The 15824-nt window shown below is 44.7% G+C and overlaps 1 protein-coding gene across 1 annotated transcript; it reads left to right on the top strand.

Annotated features, from left to right (window-relative positions):
* The first annotated feature begins 6876 nt into the window (after window positions 1-6876).
* LOC129147531 (zinc finger protein 345-like) lies at window positions 6877-15348 on the top strand. The gene is given in 3 exon segments (XM_054710051.1): window positions 6877-6930; window positions 8955-9081; window positions 12384-15348. Coding segments are annotated over 3 exon segments (2001 nt in total). The 5' UTR covers window positions 6877-6915; the 3' UTR covers window positions 14243-15348.
* Window positions 15349-15824: the final 476 nt, after the last annotated feature.

Here is a 15824-nt window from a genome sequence, read left to right as displayed (position 1 = left end):
GGGATTACTATGCTTCAAAATCTTTATAAGTTTGGACATTCTTACTTCAACAACTGCTCCAGATGGATTGCCGCCAAGATTCCAGAGTATCCGCTAGGCTCACAGTGTCTCTAACCATCAGCAAAAACAGTTTTTTACTTAAACCGTTTTCAGCTTATTAAAAGGAAAACAGCCGTAACCAGTTTGGCTCAGTGGATAGAGCGTTGACCTGCGGACTGAGGGTCCTAGGTTCAATTCCAATCAAGGGCATGTACCTTGGTTGCGGGCACATCCCCAGTGGGGGGTGTGCAGGAGGCAGCTGATCGGTGTTTTTTTCATTGATGTTTCTAACTCTATCCCTCTCCCTTCCTCTCTGTAAAAAAATCAATAAAAAATATTTTTTAAAAGAGGAAAACATCTCAGCTCCCAAATATAAGTGGGTCCACATTTTTCTTTTCTTTTTTTTTCACACTTTTCTTAACACTGTTTTAAAAGTTCAGTTAAAATAGGCAGGAAGCGACCCTGCCTCACATTACTCCAAGGAAATTCAAATGCACCGGAACCCAGCGCATCCAGATCAGCTGGGCAGATCCCCAAACGCTCTGGGGGCGGGGCGGAGGTGGACACGCCCCTTTCAGACCAAGTTCCTACATCCGCTTAACCCGGATGCCAATGTGCTCCCACTTTCGCTCTGCAACCCAGGCCCCGCCCCTGGCACCTCCCAGCGCCGCATCTGCGCAGATTCCCGCAGACCCGGAAGCCGATTCAGAGCCTTGGAGGTCACGTTCCGTCGGGGGTTAGTCCGGTGGAAACCTGGGCTCGGCGGCTTCCCGGTCCGCTGACCAGCACAGCTCGGCTTGGGGGTAGAGACGGAAGTTTACATTCTCCCTCCCGCCCGCCCGTCCTTCCCGTGGCGAGTCCCCATGTCGCCGTGAGACGTTCGGAGTCCTGCGATCCGCGGGCGTCATTGGTTACCATTGGTTACCATCTCCGCTCCCGTTGGCGGTGTGGACACCACCGGCCTCGTCGTTTTCCTGCTTAAAGCCTATCAGTGACCCTCCTCACCGTGTGGAGCCCTCACTCCCTTTGAGGATTCTCTCCTCCCTCCCGGCATTCCGCTCCCTGCGGCAGCGCTGGAGGTCGTGTCCTCCCCCGGGTCCTGGGATTCTGCAGACCTCACCGCGTCCAGAGGCGCACACACACCAAGAGGTGGGACAAGACCTGCAAAATTGCAAAAGCCTCTGTGCTCAGCTTGGATGGGGCGGAGTCTCAGGGCGGAGCAGACGGCCTTGGCTTCCCGTCAGCCCTGCCCTCTGAGGCACCTGGATAATCGCTGCAAGCACCTCTGAGAGAAAGCTGCCCTCGAGTTTCACCTGCTGCCAGACAGTCCAGATTCCCCCCCAATGAGTCTGGGTTCCCAGATTCTCACCGGGGACTGGAGTTCAGCGCAGTCGGGAGCTTCCTCTCCCTCGCGCTTTAGAAAGCCAGCCGCGCTCTCAGCCGCCCATCCTCTCCGCGTGCATCCGCGTACTTCAGCCTTTTGTGGCTCCTCTGAGTCTCAATGTGCTTTCCTCTTTTCTTCTAGGTCTAGAATTTCCTCTCAGCCAGCTTTCCTGCGGTTCTGGATGGTGGTCGTTTTGTCTTTTAGTTGTAGTTTTGATACTGTTGTGCGAGGCAGCTTTAATTTTGTTCATTTTTATTAAGGTATTATATGTGTACATATCTTTCCATTGCCCCCCCGCCACTCCCATACATGCCCTCACCCCCCAGAGTTTTGTGTCCATTGGTTATGCTTATATGTATGCATACAAGTCCTTCGGTTGATCTCTCATCTCCCCCACCTCTCCCTAATCTTCCCGCTGTAATTTGACAGTCTGTTTGATGCAATTCTGTCTCTGTACCTATCATTTTGTTCATCAGTTTATAATGTTCTTTATTATCCACAAATGAGTGAGATCATGTGGTATTTTTCTTTCATTGACTGGCTTATTTCAGTCAGCCTAATGTTCTCCAATTCCATCCAGGTTGCTGCAAATGATAAGACTTCCTTCTTTTTTATGGCAGCATAGTATTCCATTGTGTAGATGTACCACAGTTTTCTGATCCAGTCATCTGCTAATGGGCACCTAGGCTGTTTCCAGATCTTAGCTATTGTAAATTGTGCTGCTATGAACATAGGGGTGCATATATCCTTTCTTATTGGTGTTCCAAGTTTCTTAGGGTATATTCCTAGGAGTGGGATCACTGGGTCAAATGGGAGTTCCATTTTCAGTTTTTTGAGGAAACTCCATACTGTTCTCCACAGTGGCTGCACCAGTCTGGATTCCCACCAGCAGTGCACGAGGGTTCCTTTTTCTCCACATCCTCGCCAACACTTGTCATTTGTTGATTTGTTGATGATAGCCATTCTGACAGGTGTGAGATGGTACCGCATTGTCGTTTTGATTTGCATCTCTCGGATAATTAGTGACTTTGAGCATGTTTTCATGTGTCTCTTGGCCTTCCTTCTGTCTTCTTTTGAAAAGATTCTATTTAGGTCTGTTGCCCATTTTTTTATTGGATCATTTATCATCCTTTTATTAAGTTTTAGAAGCTGCCTGTAGATGTTGGAGATTAAAACTTTATCAGTGATAACATTTGCAAATATGTTCTCCCATACAGTGGGATTTCTTGTTGTTTTGTTGATAGATTCTTTTGCTGTAAAAAAGCTTTTTATTTATATTATTTTTGTTAATTTTATGTCAAACTTTAATAATAACAAATAATTGTTGAGAACTGATTATCGAGAACTGCTTATCAAAGTTCGCATTCTTGATCAGTTGTTAGAATTTGACCACCATTGTTTGGACTTAATGAACAATGACATTTTTTGGGATTGGCAAAGACGAAAACATTTTGTAACTGTCTCTCAGACGATACACATCGTACTGCGTGCTAGTAAGCTAGTTAAACAAGTGATGTCATTACAAATCAGCTATTCAGATAACTTAGGTAATTTATTTATTTCATAAATACATAAATTTTCTTGAATTTAGCAGACAGTACTCGTATTATTTACATTTTATAGTGGCTGCAAAAAGTCTATGCCGGCCTTGAAAGTGACACTTATGACTTACGTTACGGCAAATTCATGACCTTTTAAACAACGACAGCAATCTACTAAAAAAAATTCACTCAAATGAGAAATATGCCAAAGAATAAAATAATACTATACAAAATTTTTTATTTATTATATTTGTAAATTGTACTTATGTTGAAATTTAAAAATATATATTACAATACTATTTTTGAGTTCTATGAAAATTTTTGTTGCTCCATATAGACCAAATTTTTAATCAAGAACTCCCCCCCCAATGGTGTCCTGCTTTTCCAATGTTAAAATCTGGTCACCTTTATCAAAGGGCACCTGGCCCTTTCCTCCCTTTAAAGAAGCAAAATACCCGCCCTCTCTCTGCTCCTGTCTCTTCTCTCCCTGGTGATCCTGTCACAGCCGCGTCACCAGCCAAACCCCAACAATGACGGGGGAACTCCACCAGGAAGGGCGGTCCCTGTGGGAGGAGGTGAGGGACCCAGGGCTGCCCCCTCGCTCCTGCCCCGCCCTCCCTCCCTCTGTCCCCGCACAGGCCCCGCCCCCACCGCGGAGTCGCTCAGCTCAGGCGCTGGCCCCGCCCATCCCGCAGGGAGGCGCATGCGCAGTTCCTGGCAGACGCGGAAGCGGCTGTGGAGGGGAAGATGGCGGTTCCCTGAGGAGGTGTCTGTGCTTTAAAGCCGCTGCTCTCCGTCCCCCTCCCCGCAGGGAAGGCTGAGGGCGCTGCGGGCGCTGAAGTCCGTGGTGAGGTCCCCGCCCCGGAGCCCCTCACGGCGGTGAGTCCGGTCCCGGGCGGCTGCGCAGTGGAGGCGCCGCGTTCCTTTGGGGGAAACTGAGGCCCGGCCCGCGGTCTCTCCGCCTGTGGCTGTGGGCCCCGCCTGCCGCGTGGTTTTCCTGCTGAAAACCATCCCCGGGGCCGCCGGTCCCCCCGCGGGGCTGGGAGTCTGGGTCAGGGGTTCCCGCCCTTTGCCCCTCCCCCGACCGGCGCTTTCCGCCCACAGAGCCCGGATGGCTCCCGGCCTGGGGGTCTGCTCCCCGCCTTCCTAGGCCCCCCATTAATAAGGGGTCTGAGTGCCCGGGGAGCACAGTGTCCATGGGGAGGGGCTCAGGGGGAAGAACGCGGTGTCCCCAGAAGAGGTGACCTGCCCGCAGGGAGGGCTTTGTGGGGGCGGTGACTGCGGGGGGCGGGGACCCGTGCTGGGGGGTCAGGAGGGGAGGGAGAGAGACAGACACGTGGGAGGAGGAAGGGCGGTGAGGGGTCCACAGAGGGGCCCATAGGGGTGTGGGGCGACTGAACGGCGATGTTGGGAGTGAGGGGGGAACTCGGGAAAGCAGCCTGAGGAGGAGGGAAGTGGGGAACTAGGGGGAGGGGAGCCCAGAGAGAGGAGGGAGCTGAGGGGAGAGGGTCCTGGTGAGCAGAAGTGGGGGCCGCACAGGAGGAGGCACCTCAGACGGAGACACTGGTTCAGAGGAGAAGAGTTGGGGAGCGAGTGCAGGGACGGAAAGGGGGGCTTAGGGAGGAGGGAGCAGGGGGAGCAGCGCGGAGTCCCCAGCTGTGGGGAGCAGGACAGACTGTCACGGGCAGCAGCGGGGACACGGGCGTGGGGAAGGACAGACGGACGTGTGTGGAGATGGGAGCCGTCAGAGACCAGGAGAAAGAGCACCGGAAGGGAAATGGGTTTCAGGAGGTTCATGGTCCGGGTGTAGGGACAGACAGAGAAAAGGGGGGAAAGAGCAGGGGAGGGGGACACAGGAAAGGACCACAGAGGAGAGAAAGGGAACAGGGAGACAGAGACAGACCCATGGACAGAAATACATGGTGGTGGGAGGAGGGGACCCTGATCTGGGTGAGGGGTGAGCTGATGGGGTGTGGATGGTTAAGGTGTGATATATCGGCTCCTGACTTTATATGTGTGTGTGTGAGTGTATATACTTATAATTATGATCTCTGAACCCTACACACACACACATTATACACACTAGAGGCCTGTTGCGCGAAGAGATTGGGGTAATAGCCCTTCCTTCCCTTGGCTTCCAGCACCAGTTTTCCTCAGGCACCCTGGACCCAGGCCTTTCTCTCAGGCTGGTGTGTGCTGCCTTTGCTGCAGGCTCTGGCCAGAGTCTGCCATCTTCATCTTTCCTGCACTCTTTAGTCTGCAGTCTTCCTCTTCGGTGCAGCTGGAGTGCCACTCTTTTTTTTTTTTTTTTTTAATATATTTTATTGATTTTTACAGGGAGGAAGGGAGAGGGATAGAGAGCTAGAAACGTCGATGAGAGAGAAACATCGACCAGCTGCCTCCTGCACACCCCCCACTGGGGATGTGCCCGCAACCAAGGCATATGCCCTTGACCGGAATCGAACCCGGGACCTTCCAGTCCGCAGGCCGACGCTCTATCCACTGAGCCAAACCGGTTTCGGCAGGAGTGCCACTCTTATAGATTCCTTCACCCCACCCTCCCTCTCATTGCAGTAGTACCTCCCCACCCAGCTACTCCTCACCTGAGCAGCTGGGCGGCAGCCATCTTTGTCCTCCTAGTTTGCATATTCCCTCCTGATTTGCTGGTGGGCACAGTGGAGTGGTGGTCAATTTGCATGTTGCTGGGTTGGGGTGGGGGGCAGCTGGGTATGAGGCCCACGTGGGTGGGCAGGGACTTGCTCTGGGTCCTGTGGTGTGCCCCAGATTCTGACAGAAGGAAGGTTTTCATATACATTTTACTAATTTTCTTTCATCTATTCATAGAGAAAGGGCAAATAGCAATGTTAAATTATTTCCTCTAATTAATCCCCTTTTAACATGCACGGATTTTGTGCAAGGGGCCACTAGTTTTATAATAATTTGCTTCCAATTCAACCCTTAGTAACTCAGAGGGGAGAGACTTGTCTGTTGGTCATGGGTCCCTTGTCATTTCCTGGAAGGGCAACGAGGAGGTGACCTGTGTCTGTCACCACCTGATGCTTTTTCTTTTTTAAAAATATATTTTATTGATTTTTTACAGAGAGGAAGAGAGAGGGATAGAGAGTTTGAAACATCGATGAGAGAGAAACATCCATCAGCTCTCTCCTGCACACCCCCTACTGGGGATGTGCCCGCAACCAAGGCACATGCCCTTAAGTGGAATCAAACGTGGGACCCTTCAGTCCGAAGGCCGACGCTCTGTCCACTGAGCCAAACCGGTTTCGGCAGCACCTGATGCTTTTTCAAGGAATATTATAAGCCTTTACCTTTGTTGCTGTGGTGTTGTGTGTGTGTTACTTCCATGGATTTACTTTTTCTATGTGTGACACTTTATTATTTAAAAACATCCTGAATTAAATCCTCTGGGGCTTCTCAGATCCCCTGAGGAGCTTTAAGAAATGCCCTCAGGGGCACTTTCCCCCATGGAGGCGGACAGCTGCTCTGGGTGGGGCATCATTGGTTACTGAGGGGCGCGAGGTGATTGGAAGGTGAGGACAGGATTAGCAGGAGGGTTGCAGGATGTCTTTGTAAGAGTGGGGAGCAGGTTTGTTCAGGGGAGGTAAGGGGGTGCTCTGTTTGGTTTGGGGGGTCAGGACAGCAGCTCACGTTCTCATTTCTGTAGGAGTTTGTGGATGTCTTTGTGAGGAGAGACACATAAAAAGGAAATAAAACCCCTCCCAGTGTGATCTCCATGTAGAAGCTCATTGTTCCTGACTCTCCTGTGACAAAGGACAGGAGGGGTGGCCTTTTCCTCATTTCCAGGTCCTTCTGACTGAGTGTGAGGTGAGCTGATTAACAGGCTGTGTGGTCACCTTTGAAGCCACGTCCTATGACTCCTCAACATACTGTCACCTGAGAAAACATCCCAGACCCCATCAGGACCAGGACCACATGGCTGCTTCTCAGGTAAAAGATGTGTCCTGGGTCAGAGGTTATGTTTGCTTCTCCTCTAAATTCTGGTGATTTATTTCTCTATTTCTGATGTTCTTGCCTTTGCAGGTTGTTTTTCTTTCTTTATTTAACTACTTTATTCATTATAGTCAATGTCAGCAGTTTCTATATTTCTCTCTTTTTCTGTGTGTTTTTCTTCTTTTTTCTCTCTCTGCTTTAAAATATTTTTTTTCAATTTTTTATTAAGGTATTACATGTGTACATATCTTACCATTGTAAAATATGTTTTTATTGACTTCAGAATGTAAAGGAGAGGGAGAGAGAGATAGAAACATCAATTAGGTTGGAGAATCACGGGTCAGCTGCCTCCTGCACCGCACCCTGCACTGGGTATGGAGTCTGATACCTGGCGTGTGCCCTGACCAGGAACCTAAGCCTGCCCTTTGGTTCCTAGGTCAACCCTCTACCTCTCAGCCCCACTGGCTGGGTTATAATTCCCTCCTTTGTGCCAGAGCCTTGTCTGCATTCATTTTGTCACCCTCCCCAGGTCACGAAGCATTCCCATCTTTAATTAATGACTTTCAACTACTCAAAATGTCCCTTTTGTGACAGATCAAACTTGGAAGGCAGCCATCTCTAACATCCCTACAACATTGCTCTCCACTAATGATACATACAAATTTTTGAAGGAAATGTACCAGTAAGAAAAATTAGTTCCCCCAGGCTGGTGTGGTTCAGTGGTGGAGGGTTTGATTCCTGGTCCAGGGCAAGTAGCTCCTGGGTACCTGGCAGCCAATCCATGTGTGTCTGTCTCTCTTTTACATTGATGTCTCTCTCTCTCTCTCTCTCTCTCTCTCTCTCTCTCTCTCTCTCTCTCACTTTCACTCTCCTTTTTGTCTCTCTATCTCCCTGCCTTCCACTCTTGAAAAGTGAATGGAATATATCTCCCCAGGGGAGGATTTACAACCACAAAAAGGAAACAGTAGGTCTAACTTGTTTTATATCATTAAGTTTCTCTCTGTATTGTGTTTGTAAAACACAAAGGGGATCATACACAAATAGTTTCATGAAATTTACGCAATCACTAAACCATCTTGATTTCATAGTTGTAAAATGTGTCTCTGTGCCTAAACTGTTAACATTATTTCAGCTATTTTTTCTTTGTGTTTTTTTTTCATGTATATTTCTATAGACTTCAGAGAGGTAGAGAGAGATAAAAACTTGAATGACTAGAGAAAATCATTGACTGGCTGCCTCTTGCACATCTCACACTGGCTATTGAGCCTGCAACCTGGTTATGTGTCCAGACTGGGAATCGAATCCGTGACCTCTTGGTACGTGGTTTACCACGGAACACTGAGCCACACCAGCTGGACCAGGCAGAATAATCTTGTCCTACGATTACTCATAGTGAATTTCCAACTAGGATTATGGTTCCTATGTGTCCTATTCCAGGAGCACGGATTCCATTAACAAACCCTTTAGTTCGGAGTTCTGTATGAATGTTTTATGTGTTTTCACTTTCTCCGTATTCAGAAGTATGGCATATGGACCGGAAACATGGACATTACAGGTAAAAGTGAGCTTGTTACACATGTGGAAATACAGGCCACATCTCCAAACCTAGATCAGAATCTGTATTTTTACAGAAGTCCATTTCCTTGTGGTCTGCTTTACACTTGAGAAGAAGTCTGTATATTTCCAACTCAGCATGGCATTTTGTGCTGAGAAATATACATCACTGACCCTGAACTATGCAAACACAGCACTCAGAAATCCATATGCCTGTGTCCACACTTTAATTTCAAAGTTTATTTTCCTGTAAAGTAAAATCTGTACTGTGGATCTGTGGACATGTGTCATCCTCATGTGTCAGTGTTACAAAACACATCAGAGAATGTTACTGGGACAAAGTGTTCTTTCTGGATAATTCAGCATACCCCCCTCCGTCAAAACCTCTTCTGCTAACACTGTTTTCATGTTTGGTGACGTTATGACCTCTTCTGGTGACCTCTTGGTAACTGTGTCTTTTCTTTCAGGGACCGCTGACCTTCAGGGATGTGGCCATAGATTTCTCTCAGGAGGAGTGGGAATGCCTGGACCCAGCTCAGCGGAAGTTGTACCTGGATGTGATGGTGGAGAACTACAGCAACCTGGCCTCCCTGGGTGAGGATGACTTCCTTCCCGAGTTCCTCCTCCTCCCGCAGGGTTTTGTTTCCTTTATTATGTTAACATCTCTAGGGGCTTCTGCTTTCTAGGGTAGATTCTTGTTCTCGAGGAACAAGTTGGGCCCAGCTGGTTTGGCTCATTGGAGAAAGCACTGGTCTGCAGCCTGAAAGGACCCAGTCACCTTGCAGGGAACCGTGTGGGGCTTGCCAATCTTGTTTCCCCAGTAGCCTCGCCGCACAGGCACAATAGAGAGCTTGGCCAGGATAATGGCTCCACGGAGGGCCGGGGCTACTTCCTTTGAGCGCTTAACACCCAGACCAACATGTCCATTGTAGTCCCAATCCAATGGCGACAAACGCCTTGAACCGGGTCCTCTGGCCAGCACGTGTCTGCTTTTGCACAGGCATGATCTTTAACACCTCATCCTTGAGGGATGACCCCAAGAAAAAGTTAATGCTCTCAGATTCCTTGATGGGCAAGGAGAATAGATAGATTTCCTCTAGGAATTTGATCTTTATATCCTTGACCAGCCGGCTTAGCTGGGGACAGGGATCCACTCCTTGTCCTCGGCCTTGCCTCCATGAGTTGTGCGGCCTCAGCCCCTGCCCCAACCCCGGTCCCCGATGCCGCTGCCATATCCTCCACAGAAACCGCCTGGACCTTCTATTCCAGGGTCTCCGGGCCCTCCCACAGCACGAGCGTAATCTGCCATTTGGTGTTACATCCGAAAAGAAGAAGCTCATTTGCCATTCTTTTTGAGATAATTAATATATTTCCATTAATGTAGTGCCTGTTTGATTTTATCTATTTTGTTTTCCCGATGGTGCACTTTTCTTACTTTTTTTTTCATGACTTGGTATCTTTTTGTTGAGATTCCTGAATTGTAAAGTAGCAGGCTTTTGAATACGCTTTTTAAAAAATATATATTTTATTGATTTTTTTACAGAGAGGAAGGGAGAGGGATAGAGTTAGAAACATCGATGAGAGAGAAACATCGACCAGCTGCCTCCTGCACATCCCCCATTGGGGACGTGCCCGCAACCAATGTACATGCCCTTGACCGTAATCGAACCTGGGACCTTTCAGTCCCCAGACCGACGCTCCATCCACTGAGCCAAACCAGTTTCGGCTGAATACGCTTTTTATAGGAAGAAACAAATAATAACCATCTGTGGAACAAATTTTACATTCGGTCACCACTGCTTTTAGTATCTCTAATATTGGTTCCATTGACTGTTTAATTTACCAGTGTGAAATGTTCTGTTTTCTTCTCAGGCACACGATATCTTTCAGGCTTGATATACGTCTTCAGTACCGCAGTCTCTGGGGTGCTCCAACAATTTCTCATTGTTTCTTTGTAGCACCCGCTACAGAGCACTCACCGTGTACTGCCATTCTCTGCCCACTGTGCGTCATGCACAACAGACACTTGTTATTCAAGATGCCTCAAAACCGGGAAATCATTGAACAAGCACTTCCCTCATCTCTCTCTCTCTCTACTCAGTGAAGAAACTGGGAATTGGGAGTATTTTTATAATATGGCCATTGTGTGCCTGTGGGTTTCAGCAGGTATCATTGGCAAATGTGAGCTACTCTTTGTCCCTCCTTGATGTGAATTTTCCTCATGGTACCTATATTGAGCTTTCCATGAATCCTTTACTGGCTCAAAAATCATTTGGCCTATTGGTGCTGTTAATTTCAACGTACACTCACTTGAATGTCAAAACTGAAACTTTGATTTCTTTCAGCAATTTTGTCCGAAGGTAACCAGGTCTTTATGCCAAAGTCCAGAGTACAAGATTTATTCTCTGAAAAAATACTGGTAAGATATGAAAGTTGTCACTTTGATAATGTACACTTAATGGAAGCCTTGGAGTTTCAGAAGAGTTTGATGAGAAGAGAGGGAATTAATATAAACAAAACTAATCTGGAATAGTTATCATAATAAAATTGTCCTTACCTATAGAGGTCAAGTGTAGTATGCATTTGGGAAACCTCCGATTTGAAAGACAGTTCCATTAGCAGATCAGTGTGTTTTTGCATGTGAAGGTTGAAAACCACTTTTTACTGTTATGCATTACTGGAAAAGAAATATGGAACTGGAAAAGAAATATGGAAAAACTAGGAATTTGCATAGTCTGTAGTGTAAATAATCATTTGAATTGGTTTCATGCAATCATTTCTAAAATGTAGAGATTTATAATGTACCTATGAAATTTAAATGTACTCAATTTGGGAATCTTATTAATATTATTACTTTTAAGTATATTTTTATTAAATTCACAGAGGTAGTGAGAGAGAGAAACATCAATGATAAGAGAGAATCATTGATTGGCTTCTTCCTGCATGCCCACCATGAGGATTAAACCTGCAATCTGAGCATGTGCCCTGAATTGGAATTGAACCCGGGACCCTTTGGTCCTCAGGGAAATGCTCTGTCCACTAATCCAATGCAGCTAGGGCTTTTATTTTATTTTTTATTAAAAAATATATTTCATTGATTTTAGATAGGAAGGTAGAGGAAGAGAGAGGCAAACATCAATGATGAGAGACAGTCATTCCTTGACTGCCTCCTGCTTTCCTCATACTGGGGACCTATCCTGAACCCTGGGCTTGTGCCCTGACCTGGAATGGAACCACGACCATCTTGTTCATAACATTGAAGCTCAAATACTAAGCTATGGTAGCTGCTAAATTTGGCAATCTTTTAAATAAGGATTCATTGTTCTTCCTCTGCCAATTTTTTCTATTTATTTTTTGTGGAGAATTTTAATAAATTAAGAAAGCTGTTTTTATACAACCATCTTCATTTAATGAGTATCGCAAAATGGTTCTTATTGAACAAGTGTACATGTTTAATGAAATTATTATGACTGTCACTAAAGGACTTTCTATCTCCCATTACTACCAGAATACATATAATGGAGACCGAAGTTATCAGTGGTATGAACATTGGAAAACCTCTAAGCAAGAGTCATATCTTAATCATCATTGGAAAAGTGAGCTTGCAGAGAAACATAAAAATGGAAAAGTCTTCGACTCAAGGTCCAATCACAATATATGTCAGGTTATTCCTACTGTGGAGAAGACACACAAAGGAAGTAAATGTGTCCAGTCCTTTCAGCAGTCTTCAAATTACACTGAACAAGAGAATATTCATCCTGAGGAGACTTACAAATGGAATCCTCATGGTAGAATACCCAGTCAAATACTCAACCTAAATAAAATGAAAAAAATCCATAATGGAGAAAAACCTTATAAGTGTAAAGATTCTGCTAAAACATCTAATTGGTCTTCAGGTTGTACTCTAAATAAGGAAATTCATCCTGGAGAGAAGCCTTACAAATGTAAAGCATGTGGCAAAGCCTTTAAATGTCATTCATCTCTTATTGTACATAAGGGAAGAATTCATACTATTGCAAAATTTTCCAAACTCAAGGAAAATGGAAAAGGCTTTAGTCAGTCCTCAAGACATATGCAACATTATAGAAATGATAGAGGAGAAAAGTCTTATAAATGTTCAGAATGTGACAAAACCTTTACCTGGCCCTCAACCCTTAGTATTCATCTGAGAATACACACTGGAGAGAAACCTTATGAATGTAATGAATGTGGCAAAGCCTTTATCCAGTCCTCACACCTTATTTATCATCAGAGAGTTCACACTGGCCAGAAGCCTCATAAATGTAGAGAATGTGGCAAAGCCTTCATTGCGTTATCAACCCTTTCTATCCATCAGAGAGTTCACACTGGCGAGAAGCCTTTTAACTGTGGACAGTGTGGCAAATCCTTCGGTAGAACGTCATACCTTGCTTATCATCAGAGAATTCACACTGGAGAAAAGCCTTATCAATGTAGAGAATGTGGTAAAGCCTTTAGACGCTCCTCAGACCTTATTCTGCATCAGAGGGTTCATACTGGAGAGAAGCCTTATAAATGTAGAGAATGTGGCAAAGCCTTTGCATTGTCCTCAAACCTTAATAAGCACCAGAGAGTTCACACTGGAGAGAAGCCTTATAAATGTAGAGAATGTGACAAATCCTTTGGTACATCCTCAAGCCTTGGTAATCATCAGAGAGTTCACACTGGAGAGAAGCCTTATAAATGTAGAGAATGTGACAAATCCTTTGGTACATCCTCAAGCCTTGGTAATCATCAGAGAGTTCACACTGGAGAGAAGCCTTATAAATGTAGAGAATGTGACAAATCCTTTGGTACATCCTCAAGCCTTGGTAATCATCAGAGAGTTCACACTGGAGAGAAGCCTTATAAATGTCAAGAATGTGGCAAAGCATTTAGCCAGTCCTCATTCCTTATTAATCATCAGAGAGTTCACACTGGAGAGAAGCCTTATAAATGTCAAGAATGTGGCAAAGCGTTTAGCCGGTCCTCATTCCTTATTAATCATCAGAGAGTTCACACTGGAGAGAAGCCTTTTAAATGTCAAGAATGTGGGAAAGCGTTTAGCAGTTCCTCATCCCTTATTTATCATCAGAGCGTTCATACTGGAGAGAAGCCTTATAAATGCAGAGAATGTTGTAAAGTCTTTAGTTGCCCCTCAAACCTTACTAAGCATGAGAGAGTTCACATGGAGAAGCCTTATAAATGTAGAGAATGTGGGAAAGCCTTTGGTGGAAACTCACAACTTAGTAAGCATCAGACAGTTCACACTGTAGAGAAGCCTCATAAATGCAGAGAATGTGGCAAAGCCTTTAGCTACCCCTCAAAACTAATTAAGCATCAGAGAGTTCATACTTGAGAGAAGCATTATACATGTAGAGAATGTGGCAAATCTTTTGTCAACTCATACCTTACTAAGCATGAGAGAATTCATACTGGAGAGAAGTGTTATACATGTACAAAGTGTAACAAAGCTTTTATTCAGTGTGCCTGCTGCACTATACAGCAGAGTTCATATTTGAGAGAAGTCTTACAGATGTGCTTTGTGTTGTCCTTGATCAGCAGTGAGAACTTGCTGAGCATCACAGAGTTCATACTGGAAAAACACATGAATGTGATAAATGTAAAAAAGCCTTTAAAAGCCACTCTGATATTATTATACTTGAAAGACTTCATAAAAGAGAGACCAAACAAATGTAGAGAATGGGCTGGAGCCTTTAACCACAGCTCACAATTCACCACACATCAGGGACTTTAATAGTAAAGGGACGCCTTACACTGTAGAAAATGTGAGAAAGCCTTAACCTGCTGTCAAACTCAACATTGCAGGAATTGTTCTAAAGAAACGGCAGTAATACAAAGTTTTCATCTGAAGATTTCTCCATGGTTGAAACTTCATTGACAATGATAAAATGAAGTCTTACAAATTATGAGGCATATGTCAAAGTGTATGTCCTACAACATCTAAGAATTATTACTGGATTGAGGTTTCACCAACATAAAGAATGTGACAAAGCTTACTCAGTATGCTTCACTGACCATACATCAGCATTCATACTGGGGAGAAACTACAAATGTAAACATTGTCATGTAGTTTTTAATCAGCATCCCTAGCTTATTCCTCACATTGGAATTCATTCTAGAGGGATACCTTAAATCTCAAGAATGGGGAACTCATACTTAGACCTACAGCCTCAGTAAATTCTACATTCATGATATAGGAGGAAGGGTTTTTGTTTAAAATGTAGTTTACAAAACTCCAAGGAATGTATGCCTTAAAGAGATTTTACAGATGTAAAAACTTTATGCAATTATGTAATTGATGATAAATTTCAAAGTATCACTGAATTCACACTAATTGGTAGTCAAAATGCCTTTCAGGTATTATTCTAAGTCAGAATGTATTAAATAGTGTCCTCCAAACTTGAAATGTAGTTAGGGAAAATTTATATGCTTGAATATATCAAAAGAATTGATGTTTTCCTATGTACAGTTACTTAAGAGTGTTATCACATATTGAAATCATTTGAAGTCTTTTGAAAAGGAAATATTAATGTGATTTTAATCCCATATCACTTGATGCAGCTATGTTTTATTTCTGGTGTATGTGCTAGTGAAATCATGGGGTTGATTATTTCTGCCTTAAAGATCTGTGAGCTGTTGTATATTATATGGACTCCTCTTGTGTACACTTTCCCATGGACTATTCCCATACTACATTCTAAGGCGCAGTATTTTCTTCTTAGAGAATAATACTATTGAATAAATCTTTTTTTTTTTTTACTGAATAAATCTTTTAAAATAGTTCTCTGGTTTTGTAAATGATGTCATCAAAGTTACTTCCTTTTCTGTGCCACTGTTGTGTTCAGCTGAAAACTTTTTGAGAGCATGTCAGTATGTGGTTGTCACATTTAGGTGACTGGACATGCACTCAGGATGGTGCTGTCTGTATAATAAGAGTTTCCATAATTAAGAGAAATATTGCAATACCAGTAATATTGTTGTACCCAGGATGGAGACCTGGCATAAACTTTGTATGTGGGAGAGGACACTTTTTTTTTTTTATTGAATCTTTATTGTTCAGATTACAATTGTTTCTCCTTTTTCCCCACATATCTCCCCACCACCCAGTTCCCACCCCCCTCTGCCTTACCTCCCCCCCCCCCCGCTGTCCTTATCCATAGGTGTATGATTTTTGTCCAGTCTCTTCCCGTACTCCCCACACAGACACCCCTTTCCCCCGGGAGAGGACACTTTTCCCAGGCTACATTGCTGACTGAACTCGGAAAAATTAATTCTATTTCTTTCACATCCTATTTCCTTACTGTTCCTCTGGTTTT

Source organism: Eptesicus fuscus, chromosome 21, assembly GCF_027574615.1.
Source record: "Eptesicus fuscus isolate TK198812 chromosome 21, DD_ASM_mEF_20220401, whole genome shotgun sequence".
Lineage (NCBI taxonomy): Eukaryota > Metazoa > Chordata > Mammalia > Chiroptera > Vespertilionidae > Eptesicus > Eptesicus fuscus.
This window is presented reverse-complemented; position numbering and strand designations above follow the sequence as displayed.